Source organism: Pagrus pagrus (genome assembly GCF_965226575.1).
Source record: "Pagrus pagrus genome assembly, chromosome: 24".
Classification (NCBI taxonomy): Eukaryota; Metazoa; Chordata; class Actinopteri; order Spariformes; family Sparidae; genus Pagrus; species Pagrus pagrus.
Genome location: NC_140206.1, coordinates 10,286,756 through 10,299,843, shown reverse-complemented (window position 1 = coordinate 10,299,843; position 13,088 = coordinate 10,286,756). Strand labels below are relative to the sequence as shown.

The 13,088-nt window shown below is 44.3% G+C and overlaps 1 protein-coding gene across 3 annotated transcripts in view; it reads left to right on the top strand.

The window, feature by feature from the left end:
• Positions 1-205: 205 nt before the first annotated feature.
• The window catches only part of LOC311253420 (vang-like protein 1), a 49,261-nt gene continuing 36,378 nt past the window's right edge, over positions 206-13,088 (top strand). For 2 of the 3 annotated variants that reach the window (XM_084347369.1, XM_084347367.1), the window contains exons 1-2: positions 206-325; positions 11,249-11,515. In XM_084347369.1, coding sequence (XP_084203495.1) covers positions 11,445-11,515 — 71 coding nt within the window. In that variant the 5' untranslated portion in view covers positions 206-325; positions 11,249-11,444. Of the gene's footprint in view, positions 326-2,273; positions 2,364-11,248; positions 11,516-13,088 lie in introns of all 3 variants that reach the window. The other variant, XM_084347368.1, reaches the window with a different exon arrangement.

Sequence of the window (13,088 nt, the reverse complement as noted above, 5' to 3'; positions counted from 1 at the left end):
AACCGCCCCTGTCCACAACCCATTTCTATAATTACCCAGCTCCACCTGACGCAGGTTTGCTCCACGGACCTATAGGTTTACTCCCACTGGTGCCACCGGGGGCCCTCCCGTGTTGAAGACACCCCCCCTAGCGCCATGTCTGCGCACTACACCCCCGTAATGCTGAAGCACTGCCCCCTGTGAAATTCCTGACTGCCAGGGTGATTCCTACGGTTACCAAGGGCTGCTTCCTCCTGTAGCCTGCCGTGTGCTCCGGGGGCAAACTATTTTATAACCTTCTGGATAAATTATCAACCACGGGGAATGATATCTCCGCCGATAAAGGGTGAGTAGTGTTTTATTGATACACTGTCGGTCCCGTGTGTTGTGCAGATGTTGGTGTGCGGGCTCAGCAGTGTGTGGCTCTGCCTGACAGCCTGTAATGTCCTGTCTTGAGTCGCAAAGCCAACCAAAAAAAACGTACGTTGTCGCGTCTACCTGTGTTCACACAGTCGGGAGAAAGGCTGTTGTTGGAGGTTTTTAAGGCTGAGTGTGTTGTGTTTTAAGCACAGACTTGGGAACACGCCCTTGCTGTCTTGTCTACCTGTGTGAAAGGCGTTCAACTTCATTTGAATGCCCTCAAACTGCGGTCAGACCGACACGCAGCCCCTCACCGGGGGAAGTTGGCCGCATTTCTTCATTTTCCTGCTTCAGTTTTGAGTTAGTTTCGGTGTCGGTTCGCTTGAATACACGTTTCTACGGCTCCAAACTCACAGAGCCGCTTGTGAGACCTGGTAAAAGAGAAAAGAAAAAAAAAAAAAAGTCAACTATGTTTCACACGCTCGACTTGATCCGCATTACCCCGGCTGGTGCACCCGCCGCTCAGCTGTAACTGTAACCTGCGGCGGCAGAGTTGCCGCGGACGGATACGTGATGGCACCCCCCCCGGTCTCTGAAAACAACCAGGAAGCCTCCCACCCCCCCTTCCCAAAAAAAAACCACACTGAACACCCCGTTTGAAACCGCAGTGTTGCGCTGTGGGATTTCAAGCAGACGCCAAATAGGCTGCTGAGGTGAGGGAGAGCAGGAGGAGGTGGAGGAGGCGGGGGGGCTTCCGAGGCCACGGTGAGACCAGGGAGTTTCCTGCCTCAAGGTCCGCCTGCCGGTTGGGTCACAGGTAGGGGCTGGGCGGGCAAACCTGCTCTGGAGCTCCACCACACAGACAAGTGATCAAGTGAGATACTTTATAATAATGCAACCCTTTCTTTTGGGTTTCAACAATAGTTAAGCTTAGGAGCTTATTTTTTATTATTTTTTTATTATAATAAAACTGTTATAAACTGGTTACCTTTCTGTAAAATTGTTACAAAATGAATTTGACCCATTTGCATCGAGGCAAACTTTATTTAAACGATTTTACATGATAGAATCAACAACATGTGCTTACGTTGTGTTGATAAATGTTCAGATCTGCTTGTTAACTGAGTAATTAATCATTTAGTAACAGTAAAATGTATAAAATGGGTCAGAGCCCAAGCTATCCATCCAACAAACCTGACCAATACCAAAATAAATTGATGCAATGACTAATCGATTAATTGAGTGAGATTGATTGACTATTAAAGGTGCAGTATGTAGTTCTGAGGAATACATTTTAATCCCAAGATAAAGATCTTTTCGTGACTGATTTTTTTTTTATGCCTAAACAAACAAACTTTCTTTGCTTTCGTGACTGAATAAACTGAATAAACAAACTGACCTTAAAGGACAACACAATTTCATACTGTTTTACTTTGTTTATATGTGGCGGACCCTGCCACCTTTCTAGCTTCAGACAGTGATGATCAAATAATCTTGTTAGATGTGATTAGATTTTCTGGTGTCCTTACTTCTCTCGGGCGGTAAACTGATTTACTTTGGGTTTTGGACAAAACAAGACATTTAAGGACGGCGTCTAGGGCTTTGGGACACACTGATTTACATTTTTCACCATTTCCTTAGCTTAGATTTTATGAATCAAACATTTTAATCAATCAGTCAAAAAAATAATTGACCAATTGACAATGAAAGTCTTCAGTATCAGTGATATATTGCCCAAGTGTTATTGCTGTGAAGTGATACGGAGCCGAGACGTATTTGAGCGCTCAGACCGACATCAAATGATGATGACTGTTTCTTCCTCTCCATAAATTATGCAAGAACCTCATTATCATAAAGTCTTGTGTGTTCTGGATGTGATTAACATTTGAGAGTTGTGTGCTTCTTATCACACATGCATTCCTCTTCACTTTCAGTCCCAGAAAAGTGGTTCTGGTTTTGCCTGACAGCCGCAGAGAGAATACTGATAACGGGGATGACACCTGTCAAGAGCTCTCGGATGTGAGGTGTGTGCTTGTAAACTACATGGCGGTGTTGCTTGCTTGCGAAGCTACATAACACGTATGTTAATGGCAGTTTAAAGCATTTGAATGTGCGGGATCCAGGGTCATTGTTTGACCTCTTGGCTTGTGGTTTGTTTTCACTGCTGTGTCAGGGGAAAAAAGTTAAGATAAGTTGGTCTCTTGAGGGGAAACAGGCAATATGTCAGTGTCATTTTTTTCCCTTACTGTCTTGTTAACTCTGGGTTTTTCGGATCAGCTGTGACTGAGCGTGTTCTCGTGACATGTGACATCAACAGAGCCACGATTGGAGAACGTGATATGACATGAGATTAAAGGTGATACCCCTGGGGAAAGGGTGGCAGCTAGAAGTGACATTCGCCAAGATAGAACATAACCATATACGATGAGGGAAGGAGAAGCTGCAGAAACACTGGTAGTGATATCCAAATATATATAAAAAAAAGCTATAAATAAGAGTGGCTTTTTTTTTGATACAGCTGGAGTTTTAATAGTCTCGAGTGAGTAGTGAATTTAAATGCATTATTACCTCCGCTAAGGACTAAACTACCTAATGGTAGTAACTTGGAGGGGAGGATGGGTCTCCTCCCAGAGCAGAACCCATAAACTCTCAGTGCGGTTCCAGATAAAGAGACAGATCCAGGAATTTTGTTTCACCTTCTTTAACAATAAATCTTTTTCAGACATTTTTGTTAGTTTCTCGGGGAGTAATGCATGGATCTTGATGAATAAAGCAGCGTATTTACTTTGCTGGGATCTATGAGTGAGTACAAAAGGGCACTGTTGAGCCTTGGCAGAGGTACGTGCTCCACTGAGTGCCATTCTAGTCTAAATAGTCATCAATATGCTGTGGTGACATTTTGGTGCTTCGTTTTTTTGTCACAGGATGAATAAATCATTTTGAATAAAATCAGTTTTAAGTGGAGAAAGATGTTTCTGCTGCCAAAGTAGAGCGGAAAAGTAAAGGTAGTCTGTACAAAAATAGGCTTGGAGAAAAGAAATCAACGCCAGCGCAACTCAAGCCAAGTCTGCTAATTAACAGTAGTTATTTATTTTTTTGACCCTGCAAAAGAATAAGCGGTTACAGACGGATGGATGGAGAAAGCTATAAAAGTTTTAAAAATTAGGTAACGGAAAAAAACTTTAAAAGCAGGGCATGCAGAAGAGGAGATGTGAGGTGAAGAAACTGTGTGAGCTGAAAGTAACAGGTGTTTGCAGATGTTCACCAACACGGTCAGCAGTTAAGGTACTTTAAAAATCTTAAAGATCCCCCCCCAGGATTGGCTCTCTAATTATTGGCCATGTCACAAGTCTTCTAGATTGTACACTTTCAGCAATGAATGTGAAAAGGGGGACTTTAATGGCCAATTGCTGCAGTTTGCGTCAAAAATCACAGTTGTAATCCGGTCAAATGTGAACACATACATGACACACACATTTACATATTCAGTGTGACTTCAACTTGGCGAAGAGACCATCATCTCCACTGACTATCACCAGTAAACATCCATAAGTCAGTGCAGAAATCATAGAACAAAGATGCTCCTTATTAATGCAGAACTTGCCTGAGAATCATCACATTTTTAAGTTTTCCTCAGTATCAAAGGAAGCCAGTCATAATTGTCTGAATATCGGCGGGTGCACTGCAGACAGAGAGCGTTGATGGCTAATTCGGCGTTCCCTCAATCATGAACAGCTGGTTTATCGACTGACCACCGAGCTCCGGCTCGCTATGGTTGCCTAGTAACTCCAGCACAAAAATGCAACAGGTAAAGGCTAACAATGTGAGTCAAGCATGATGTTTGGAGTCGGACGTACTTCTCTGTGAGAGCAGATGGAAACTGAAAGCAGTTCTTTCTCTGCCTCCACGTGCCTCGTTCATATCTTACAGGACAGCTCAGGGGTTGAATTAGGTGTCACTCGGGAATGTTGATTGAATTCCACTGAATTAATGGCCCTCATTTGCTCAGTCATGGACAGCAACACAACGAGCATGTGACCCGGCCAGACCTCCACAGTGACTTGTTTTTCATGTCCCGGCATGTCTTGTGACGGAGTTACCTTCTCTCGAGCTGAAGTGAAGTCATTATGTTGCACGAGCTGGTCGTCTCTTATTATGGTGCGAGTAGAGGTGTTATCGCGGCGATAATAGAGGCAGAGCTACAAGGGCGTCATGGTTACGGAGGGACGGAGGAGGGCGATGGGGACGAATGAGCTGCATGCTTGATGGCTGGAAGTAACAGAACAGCCTAATTTAATTTTTTCTGAGCGACAAAGCAGATAACAGATTACGTCAAAAGTCCCACAAAACCCCACAGCCCGGTTATCCAGAATAAGTCATTTGGTAATTATGTGTTAATCCCCTATTTTGCATGTAAACCCATCATCTCATGTTGGAGAGCTTTTCCACTGTGTAAACATAGGTCATGCACACCAGTGGCTCTAAATACTGATGAGCTTTTAATAGCATCTTTGCTCACGCTGGCATCAGTCCATGACCACGTGTTGTCTACAAATTCGGCCCTGATGATTTCAATCAGTGTGTTGCACAGAGTTTCCTGTCGCTTTTTTAAACTGTGGTTCAGTTGGATTGCTATTGTTTCAAAGGAGAGGAGCCGTGAAGCGGATCAGTGTAAAAACTAGTGTTGGAATGGCGCAGGAATCAAAGAAGTGCCATAAAAGGCTGCGGTATTTCAGGATTAATCACTGCGGTTTGTGAATGAGCTGCAGGGGGCTTTTCATTTCCACAAAAAAAAAACCCCGGAAGAGCGGATGAACGGCTTGCCTGAAAGGGGGCTTCGAATGAAAACCAAACGGATGATCTTCTCTGGTTCATTAATTGCTTAATTTGCCGCTTTACTCATGGAAACTGGAAGTGCTCCTCCTGCCCCGTGTTTGACTCCTACTCATACAGTAAGCGTGTCTTCAGAGGTTCTGGTCGGTTTGCAGGGCAGCACCTTGGTGGTTCAGTGACTTTAGACTATGTGACAGCAGCAGGCTCACTACAGCTCACTTACTTTACTGAACATTTGAGCCCTTTGTCTGTTTGGCTTTAAGAGTTCGTCAGTTTGTTATGAGGTCAGTATGTCCAGAAGGTTGTGAGTCAGCTATGTGCTCCCCTTGACTTTTCCCTTTAAAAGCTTCTGAAAGGTCAGGCTCATAAATGTCTCTTAATCAGCTCAAGCTGCAGCTGTAACATATAATAAATACATACCTGTGTTTGCCTGTTTAGTTCGCTTCCTTGGGGCCGATGTAACAGCTGACAAACTCTGGTGCAGACCCACCTTTTAAGTCATTCTGGGTTGTCGACCGATACTGACATTTTGAGGACAGACTCTGATCCTTTAGATTCAAAAAGTTTCATACGGAGCACACAGGACATCTCTGTAACAGTGATTTTTATTTTTAAATCATGTCAAACCTAGCTTGGCATTTCTGTCGTGCAATGTCTGGTTACGTTTCAGCTGTCATACATTACCTCATACAGATATACTGTATCCACAATGAAATCATCTGCTCATCATCAGTTATTTTATGTGTGAGTGTGACTATGGATGACGACCACTTCAGTTCCAGTAAAGTGCAGCCTGATTCACCGTGAGACACCATCATTTGATTTGGAGTTTTCTACTGGAAGTTGATCCGATGTGAATGCAGCGTGATGATGCAGAATGTCATGTAATGTGTCTGTAGTGTGAGCATGAATCAGACCAGAAGTAAAATGCAGCAGTATTTGTTATAGCTATGTCTGTACAACACTGATAAACAAAAGACCCGGAAGAAAATATAGGAACACTGACTTTGTTGTGTTCTGTGTTTAGGTAATCTGTGTTACAAAACAGCCTTTGCATAATTGAACCAGACAGGTTTTAGATGTAATAGCTCCACCTGGAATTACTCCAGTTATGGAAAGTTGTTAGTGTGCTGTACTCAACATGACGACTGTGTCTCCCATCAATCCAGACTGAAGTCTACTGTCGGCATAACACTGATGCTGCATAATGGACTCAATATGCATAATGTATCCACAGCTATTGCATATACATTGCGGTTTTAATGCAGTTGTTTTCCAGTAAATGTGGCCATTCACCCAATGGCACACCCATAAAAATGTCTTAAAGACATGGAAATACCTACACAGAATATTAGGAACGATGATGCCTGAGATGCTACATTTCATACTGCCGTAGTCGGGGTGTCATACTGTCTGTACGTCAATGTGTGCGTTTGAGCCGTTGACGTTCGAATCCGGATGATGCGCTAACCGGCCGTGTTGTGAAAGGTGCAGCCGAGCAGCACTGATCTGTTTACGCCGGCTGACAGCAGGTGTCTCGTGGCTCTGCTGTAACTTCGCTGCGGCTCCTGCGCTCACAGATGAAAGTGTTTTCCTGGGCTGTTTACGCAGGCTTGTTTGTTTACATTCCCACCTCAGGCCGCTGGATGTTTATCTTGTTGCTGCTCCTTGAGTCTCCGCTCAGGTTGCTACACCTGTTCGCTCGTGTGCATTTCATTTTACAGGAGCCACTTCATATCCTGAGAGCTCTCGTCGTGGCATTCGAGTTTTGTAGTAAAACACCCAGGTGTTGTATCACCTCAAGGAATTTGGCGTTCGATTGGCACTCAGAAGTCCTCCTGAACAATGATTTACGTTGAATAAAAAGGCCTTGCGAGAGAGTATACCCTTCACGCTTGATTGCTGCGATAATTTTGCTCTTCCTCCTGTCTCGCTCCTCGCGGCCAGCGTTTGCCAGGACAAACAGACAAGCCGGCAGCTCAGCAGGAGTCTTAGATTACAGTGAAGAATCTGCCAGGGTTCCCTCCCTTTGCAGAGCAGGGGATTCCTGTTTCAGCTTCGGACTCTCTTTGCAAACTTGAAGTGGTTCCGCTTACCAATTTTCTGTAGCATGGCAAACACAGAAACCACATGTGAGAACACCCGCATATCCTGTTGCGCTTCAATATAGACCTCAGAGCCTGGCCTCTGGCTGTAGCGCATGTGAAGGACTGAACTATGCGAGGAAGATGCTGAAGCAGGAAATAATTGATCAGCCTTTAACCCGGTCTCTTTACTCGCGCCTGCACTCTGACTGAACCTGGAACACGCACTCATTTAACCCTATTAATCCCTCATTTAGCCGCGTGGCCTCACTTTTAAGAGGATTAAAATAGGTGATGGAAATGCCTCTCTGATTGTGTCCAGTTTGCTCAGCAGACATTCTCAAATCCTTCTAGTCCCTTTAAAACCAGGGTTTTACAAATCCCTGGACCCACGGGCCAAATCCGACCCAGTTGCAAAAGATGAATTTATTGTTAAATTCAGCCCTTATGATTTTATTATTATTATTATTATTATTATTATTATTATTATTATGAAGTGATTAACTGACTGAGATAACAAATACTAGCTCTTTATTTCACATTTTACTTAAACGGGAAATTAAAAAGCTTATTTGCTCTCATGGACACCACTCTCGTGTCCGTATGCTAAACATGAAGCTACGCTAGCAGCCAGCTAACTTAGCTTAACATAAAGCCTGGAAATGGGGAAACAGCCACTCTAATGCCTGGATTACACTCTATATGTTCAGTTTAAGACACAACAGATGTGTAATAGTCCTGTTTATACTACTCTCTGGAGTACGCTTAAAGGGCCAGTTCCACAAATGCACAGACGAACTGTGCAGCTTGTTGTAGCTTAGTGTCTCAACAGATTGGAGATGCACAGAGCCTACATGTACACCCTTGCGCGGAATTTGTGTTGCGTAAAATCTGGTAGACCTTTGCACACTCGCAGAAAAGAAAATTACAATATCTTTTCAAAACTCTCTCTTATTAGCATCTCTGAGGCATCAGCACTTCAAAAACAAGTGTTAAAACAACAGATTGCTTTCCTGTTGCCCATTTTCACATTGTTTTTGCACAGATTACCGGTACACAATCGAGATATAACAGGTTAATTGGTGAGCTTTAGCATTCATTCATATCTGACCAACTAAAATAAGGTAAATTAAAAGAAAGACATCTGTTGTAGGCATGTTTACTTCTGAGGATTATAAAGCTGCTCATGATAACTAAGGCTTTTTGGAAACCTCTGCTTCACCTGAAGTGTTCGGTATGATCAATAACGCAGCTGGCTGTCAGAGAGAACCAGTTGAGGGAGGATTTGTCGCCATGTGAGGGTTATTCAGACATTTATAAACGATTTGCAGAACGAGCACATCCAAATATGCAGTTGCGCAACCTTCAAAGCATTTCCAAGAGTCTGTGACAGTCACGCAAGCGTGCATACTCACTACAGGCTTACTCACAGATGTGCCGACACCACACTCCTCACAACTGGGTCACACTAGATGTTCAGTGCCACAATGTATTTTTGGACCCAGTGATGTGTGTTTCCCTCCAAGTCGCAGATAAAGAGTGTATTTTGTGTACTAAATCTGGCTAAGTGACTCATTCTGACTGGAGTCGTGAGAGCGAGGGAGACGGTTTGCTTCGGTTTCTCACCCCCTTTAAGCGACTGGAGCCATAAATCAGCCATAAATCTTTGCGTTTGTCGTCTTGAGTGTTCCAGTGCAGGTTTCGATCGGGAGGGGTGCTGCAGCTTCAGACCATGTCAGGACGAAGTGGTGGTATGAAAGAGGAGAGGGAGGCGTTTGAGCACTCCGTGTGATGGATGCAGGTATTAGAAAACAGAAATGTGTTTGTACTTCACATTAAAAACTGCTGATAGATGACTCAAACTCCGAGCATGATGTCATTTCACCTCAAAAAGCTCCTTTCATGTACAGTAGTGCTCATAGCCAGGTGGCTCAAAGTGCACAAGTACAGGGAGGAGAGCGTTATCGCAGCATAAACGTGATTTAGGTCTTTTTAGTTAAGTTTGAACTACCTGTGCATTTCACACCTCATATTTTTTATCTCAACCTGAGCTGAGGAGCTGTGTGTGTGTGTGTGTGTGTGTGTGTGCGTGTGTGTGTGTGTGTGTGTCATGCAGGTGTTACACGAGCTTGTTTACAGCACGCCTCAAGCTACCCGTGACTCACTTCTCTGTCTCTCTCACTCCCTTTGTGCAGGTATTCAAATGGGTGCTTTTAATCTTTCGAAGCTAAATTTATCTCACTCGAACACCTCCATCTCTGCTCACTCAGTCTGACCACCCAATCAAGTGCACTCGGTAAACCTCTTTAAAAGTCTTTAAATCCTCCACTTGCTCAGGGGACCATACAGAGTATTAGTTTGTGGGTTTTTACTGGTATTGGCAAACTGTATGACGCATGAGTTGAATTTTTGCATGATGGTGCCATCAGCGTTTTTACTCCTCTTGGGGAAAGAATGCAGTTTGATTTTACTGAGAATTGCAATCACCCAGCACAATTCCCATGTAACAGCCGTCATACAGCGTTATTAAGTGGATCCAGCTGGAGAAACTTGAGTTAAATCAGTAAATATTCAAGCTGTGAGTTTTGGGTTTATAACATTATTACATTAAGTTTTATAGATCCAACTATGAAGGGATTAAACAATACAAATAACCCTAAACAATTTATGTCTTGGTCACATACAGAGATATATTGTATACATTACTTTAAAAACCAAAGGGTGATGGGACACAGGTCTGAAATAAAGAAGAAGAAGGGAAGTACATGATTCAGCCTCTACAGAAAGCAACTACTTATGATTAAAAACAACTACTTGCCCTTATTTGCAAGTGCATTGTCAATTTATACTTTCAATTTCAACTTTTACTTTTGTATTTTTGTGGTTCTATATGTAAATATACCCTTGTCTCAGTCTTGGTTGTAAATATTATGCCCTTTTCAGACATAGTTTATTAATAATGCAAAAACACAAGACACATTTCTAATTCTTTTGTAAGAGTACTGACAGGCACAAAGCCTAATGTGTTATTTATCAGTAAATCAAGTCCAGACTATCTTTTCACACCAGTTGCAGTGCTGCACCTAACTCTATTATTTAGGTGCACCCAATAATACATTCTAATTTAATTTCCTAACACATTATTAATGATTGTTAGCTGGAATAACAGTGCAAATATATGTTTTTCTTCATTTAAATCACAGCACACGCAACAACAAATTGCGATAACTAAATTTCAGTCACACCCTGGAGCCCTGATAATCAATGTTATAGTGTTGATATAGACTCATGTAACACTTAAATGCGGAAAAAGTTCCATTATTTTAAAATGAAATAAGCCCGAGCCACAGGCGATTCATTTTTCAGTATGTTTTATACCATCATCTGAGCATTACCGCTGCCACAGTTTGTCTCACGAGTGTAATAATGAAAATTTAACAGACAAAATACAGATAAAAATCAACTATTTATGAAAAGTAATAAGCTGTAGGTGAAACAAGGACATTCACTCTCCTTATTTTACTTTCCCATCACGTCTCCCTGAAAATGGCAACAACCTCCATCATGTTGAACTTCTCCTGTGAAAAACCAGCTTTTATCGCCAGCGCGCTCTCGCTGTGCTCGTCGTCTCAAAGCCTGTCAGTGTGCAGCTTAAATTGTTTGTTGTGTGTCAGAGACTTAAAGCTGTGTCTGAACAACAGTTGTCAGCCGTGTGGGAATAAGAGCAAATTGCTGTTTCACAGTGGCAGTGTCTTTTATCTGGGACGCTCAGCTGTAACGTAACCTCCTGAGAGCTGCCTGTAAACGTAGCGTCGTCTCTGCATGTTTGTAGCTAGGAAATTGTAATGCAGCGGCACACAGGAGCAGGCATCAAATGATAGAAATATATGTGATGCAAAAGCCTTTATGTACTTTAGACAGTCACATTCTCATCGGCTCCTCCTCTCTCTTCACACTTTGAATTCAAATTTCCCGTCTGCCTTCCCCTCCAGGTTAATGTTCCCTCACCGGGCGCCCCCAGGGTCGCTTTCAAGCCTCGCTGCCGACAGCTCTCCACCTCTGTCAGCCCTTTGAGCGAGCCAACTGATCGCCTCTAGCTCGACAAGCTTCTGCCTGCGGTCCAGCTGAGCGGCCTCCGTGTTGCCTCACGCCAAGGCCCGGCAGCTGCCTGGGCAGGACTGCGTCACCATGGACACAGAGTCCACATACTCGGGCTACTCCTACTACTCCGGGCGCTCCCGGGGATCCCACAGGCACGGGTAAGACGACAAAATCCTGTCAATAAATCTGTTTCCTCCGGTCTCTGCTGTGACTGGAGGGTTGGAGTGTGTTGTGTAGTGTGCAAGTTGGACGTTTCTTGCCAAAATGCACCTTGGGAGTTGTAGTTCACTGGATTTTTTCTATGTACACCTTGACTTTTTCCTCAAAGAACCAGATAGCCTTGAACACAGCTGTTCATGTTTTGAGTTTCACGCCCATCCAAGCTGAAGGAGGGCTCCTAAAATTGTCTATGGGAAAAATAAATGGTACCTTCCTACTTTGCAGCTCTCAAACTACTTGACAGAAACTACTGCATCTTTTTTGTCAGTTTATTCACTTTCTCATCCCAGGATTACTTTCTCCCCAACCCTCGTTCCCTGCACATGCCCACCCTCTCTCTGTCTTCCTCTCTGGCCTGGCATGTGCGGAGCCTGCAGCTCGTGTAGGCGCATTAGTCTGTCAGCAGTGAAATGGCTGTGGCTGACAGGCCTCAGGAAGGCAGCGGGAGGACAGGTGCTGAAGAGGCCTGACTGACTGACTGATGGCTCAGCGGATACGTCGAGAGCCTGAGAGGAGATGAGAGGAGGAGGCTCTTGTTCCACAACAGCCCCTCCCTTGTCGCAGACAGGCCCCCTCCTGTTAATTCGCCATATATCTCTCTCGGCCCTCCGTCGCCGCTCCCTCTCCAGCCACCACCTGTTGCCGTTTAAGGCTACTTTCTGTGATTCCCCTCCACACTTTAACCTTCTCGCTTTTTATCTTTTCTTCTCCTCCCCTTCATCGTACCAATTTTTGCTCCCATGTGTCATACATGACGTGAATGCAGCAGCTGCCCCCTTCCTCGTTCGCTCTTGACCTCTCCTCTGCATCGCCTTCGCCCCCCGCCCGCACCCCTCTTTAATGGATTCCCGACTACTCTCCGAGGATGGGTAGGCGCAGGCGTATCACTTGTTCCCTGCATTCCCCCGGGGCAGGAATGTGCCCTTGTAGCTCAAAGTTACGCCGAGCAAAAGTGGTCTCACTTTGTTGGAATCAAAGATAGAGGGGAGAGGGGTGGTGGTTTGGAAGTGGGTGGTGGCAGCGGTGGCGGGAGCTCCTATCTGCCTGCTTCTCTGCTGTTTCCGAAGCCTTTCAAGTGAGTGACAGCAAATTGGAAGGGAACATATGGGCATCCCCGCCAAGTGCCTTTTCCGCTCCTCTGCTCCTCAGCTCCTACCACGACTGTGCCAAAGACACCGGCTGGCCTCTAATTTGATATTCAAAAAACAAAAAGAAATTGTTGCCTTTTGAAAGCCCTTGCCTCCGTCGACTGAAGGTAATCTTTTTACGCCGAGGGGTGCCACGCGTGAGGCAGTTCTGGATCACTGTGGTCTAATTACATTGATGCGGGCAACAGATGCAGGCTGGCGGCGGCGTGTTCGTTACTTGTATGTATGCATATTTGCGAGTCATCCTTAAACACAATTTGTTAGAATATAATAGAAGAATGAAATGGGATTGGCTTAGGTTTCTCATTAGCAGACGGTGCAGGATTTTGGAGTTGCTTCCTCTCATAGCTGGCTCTACGCCCCC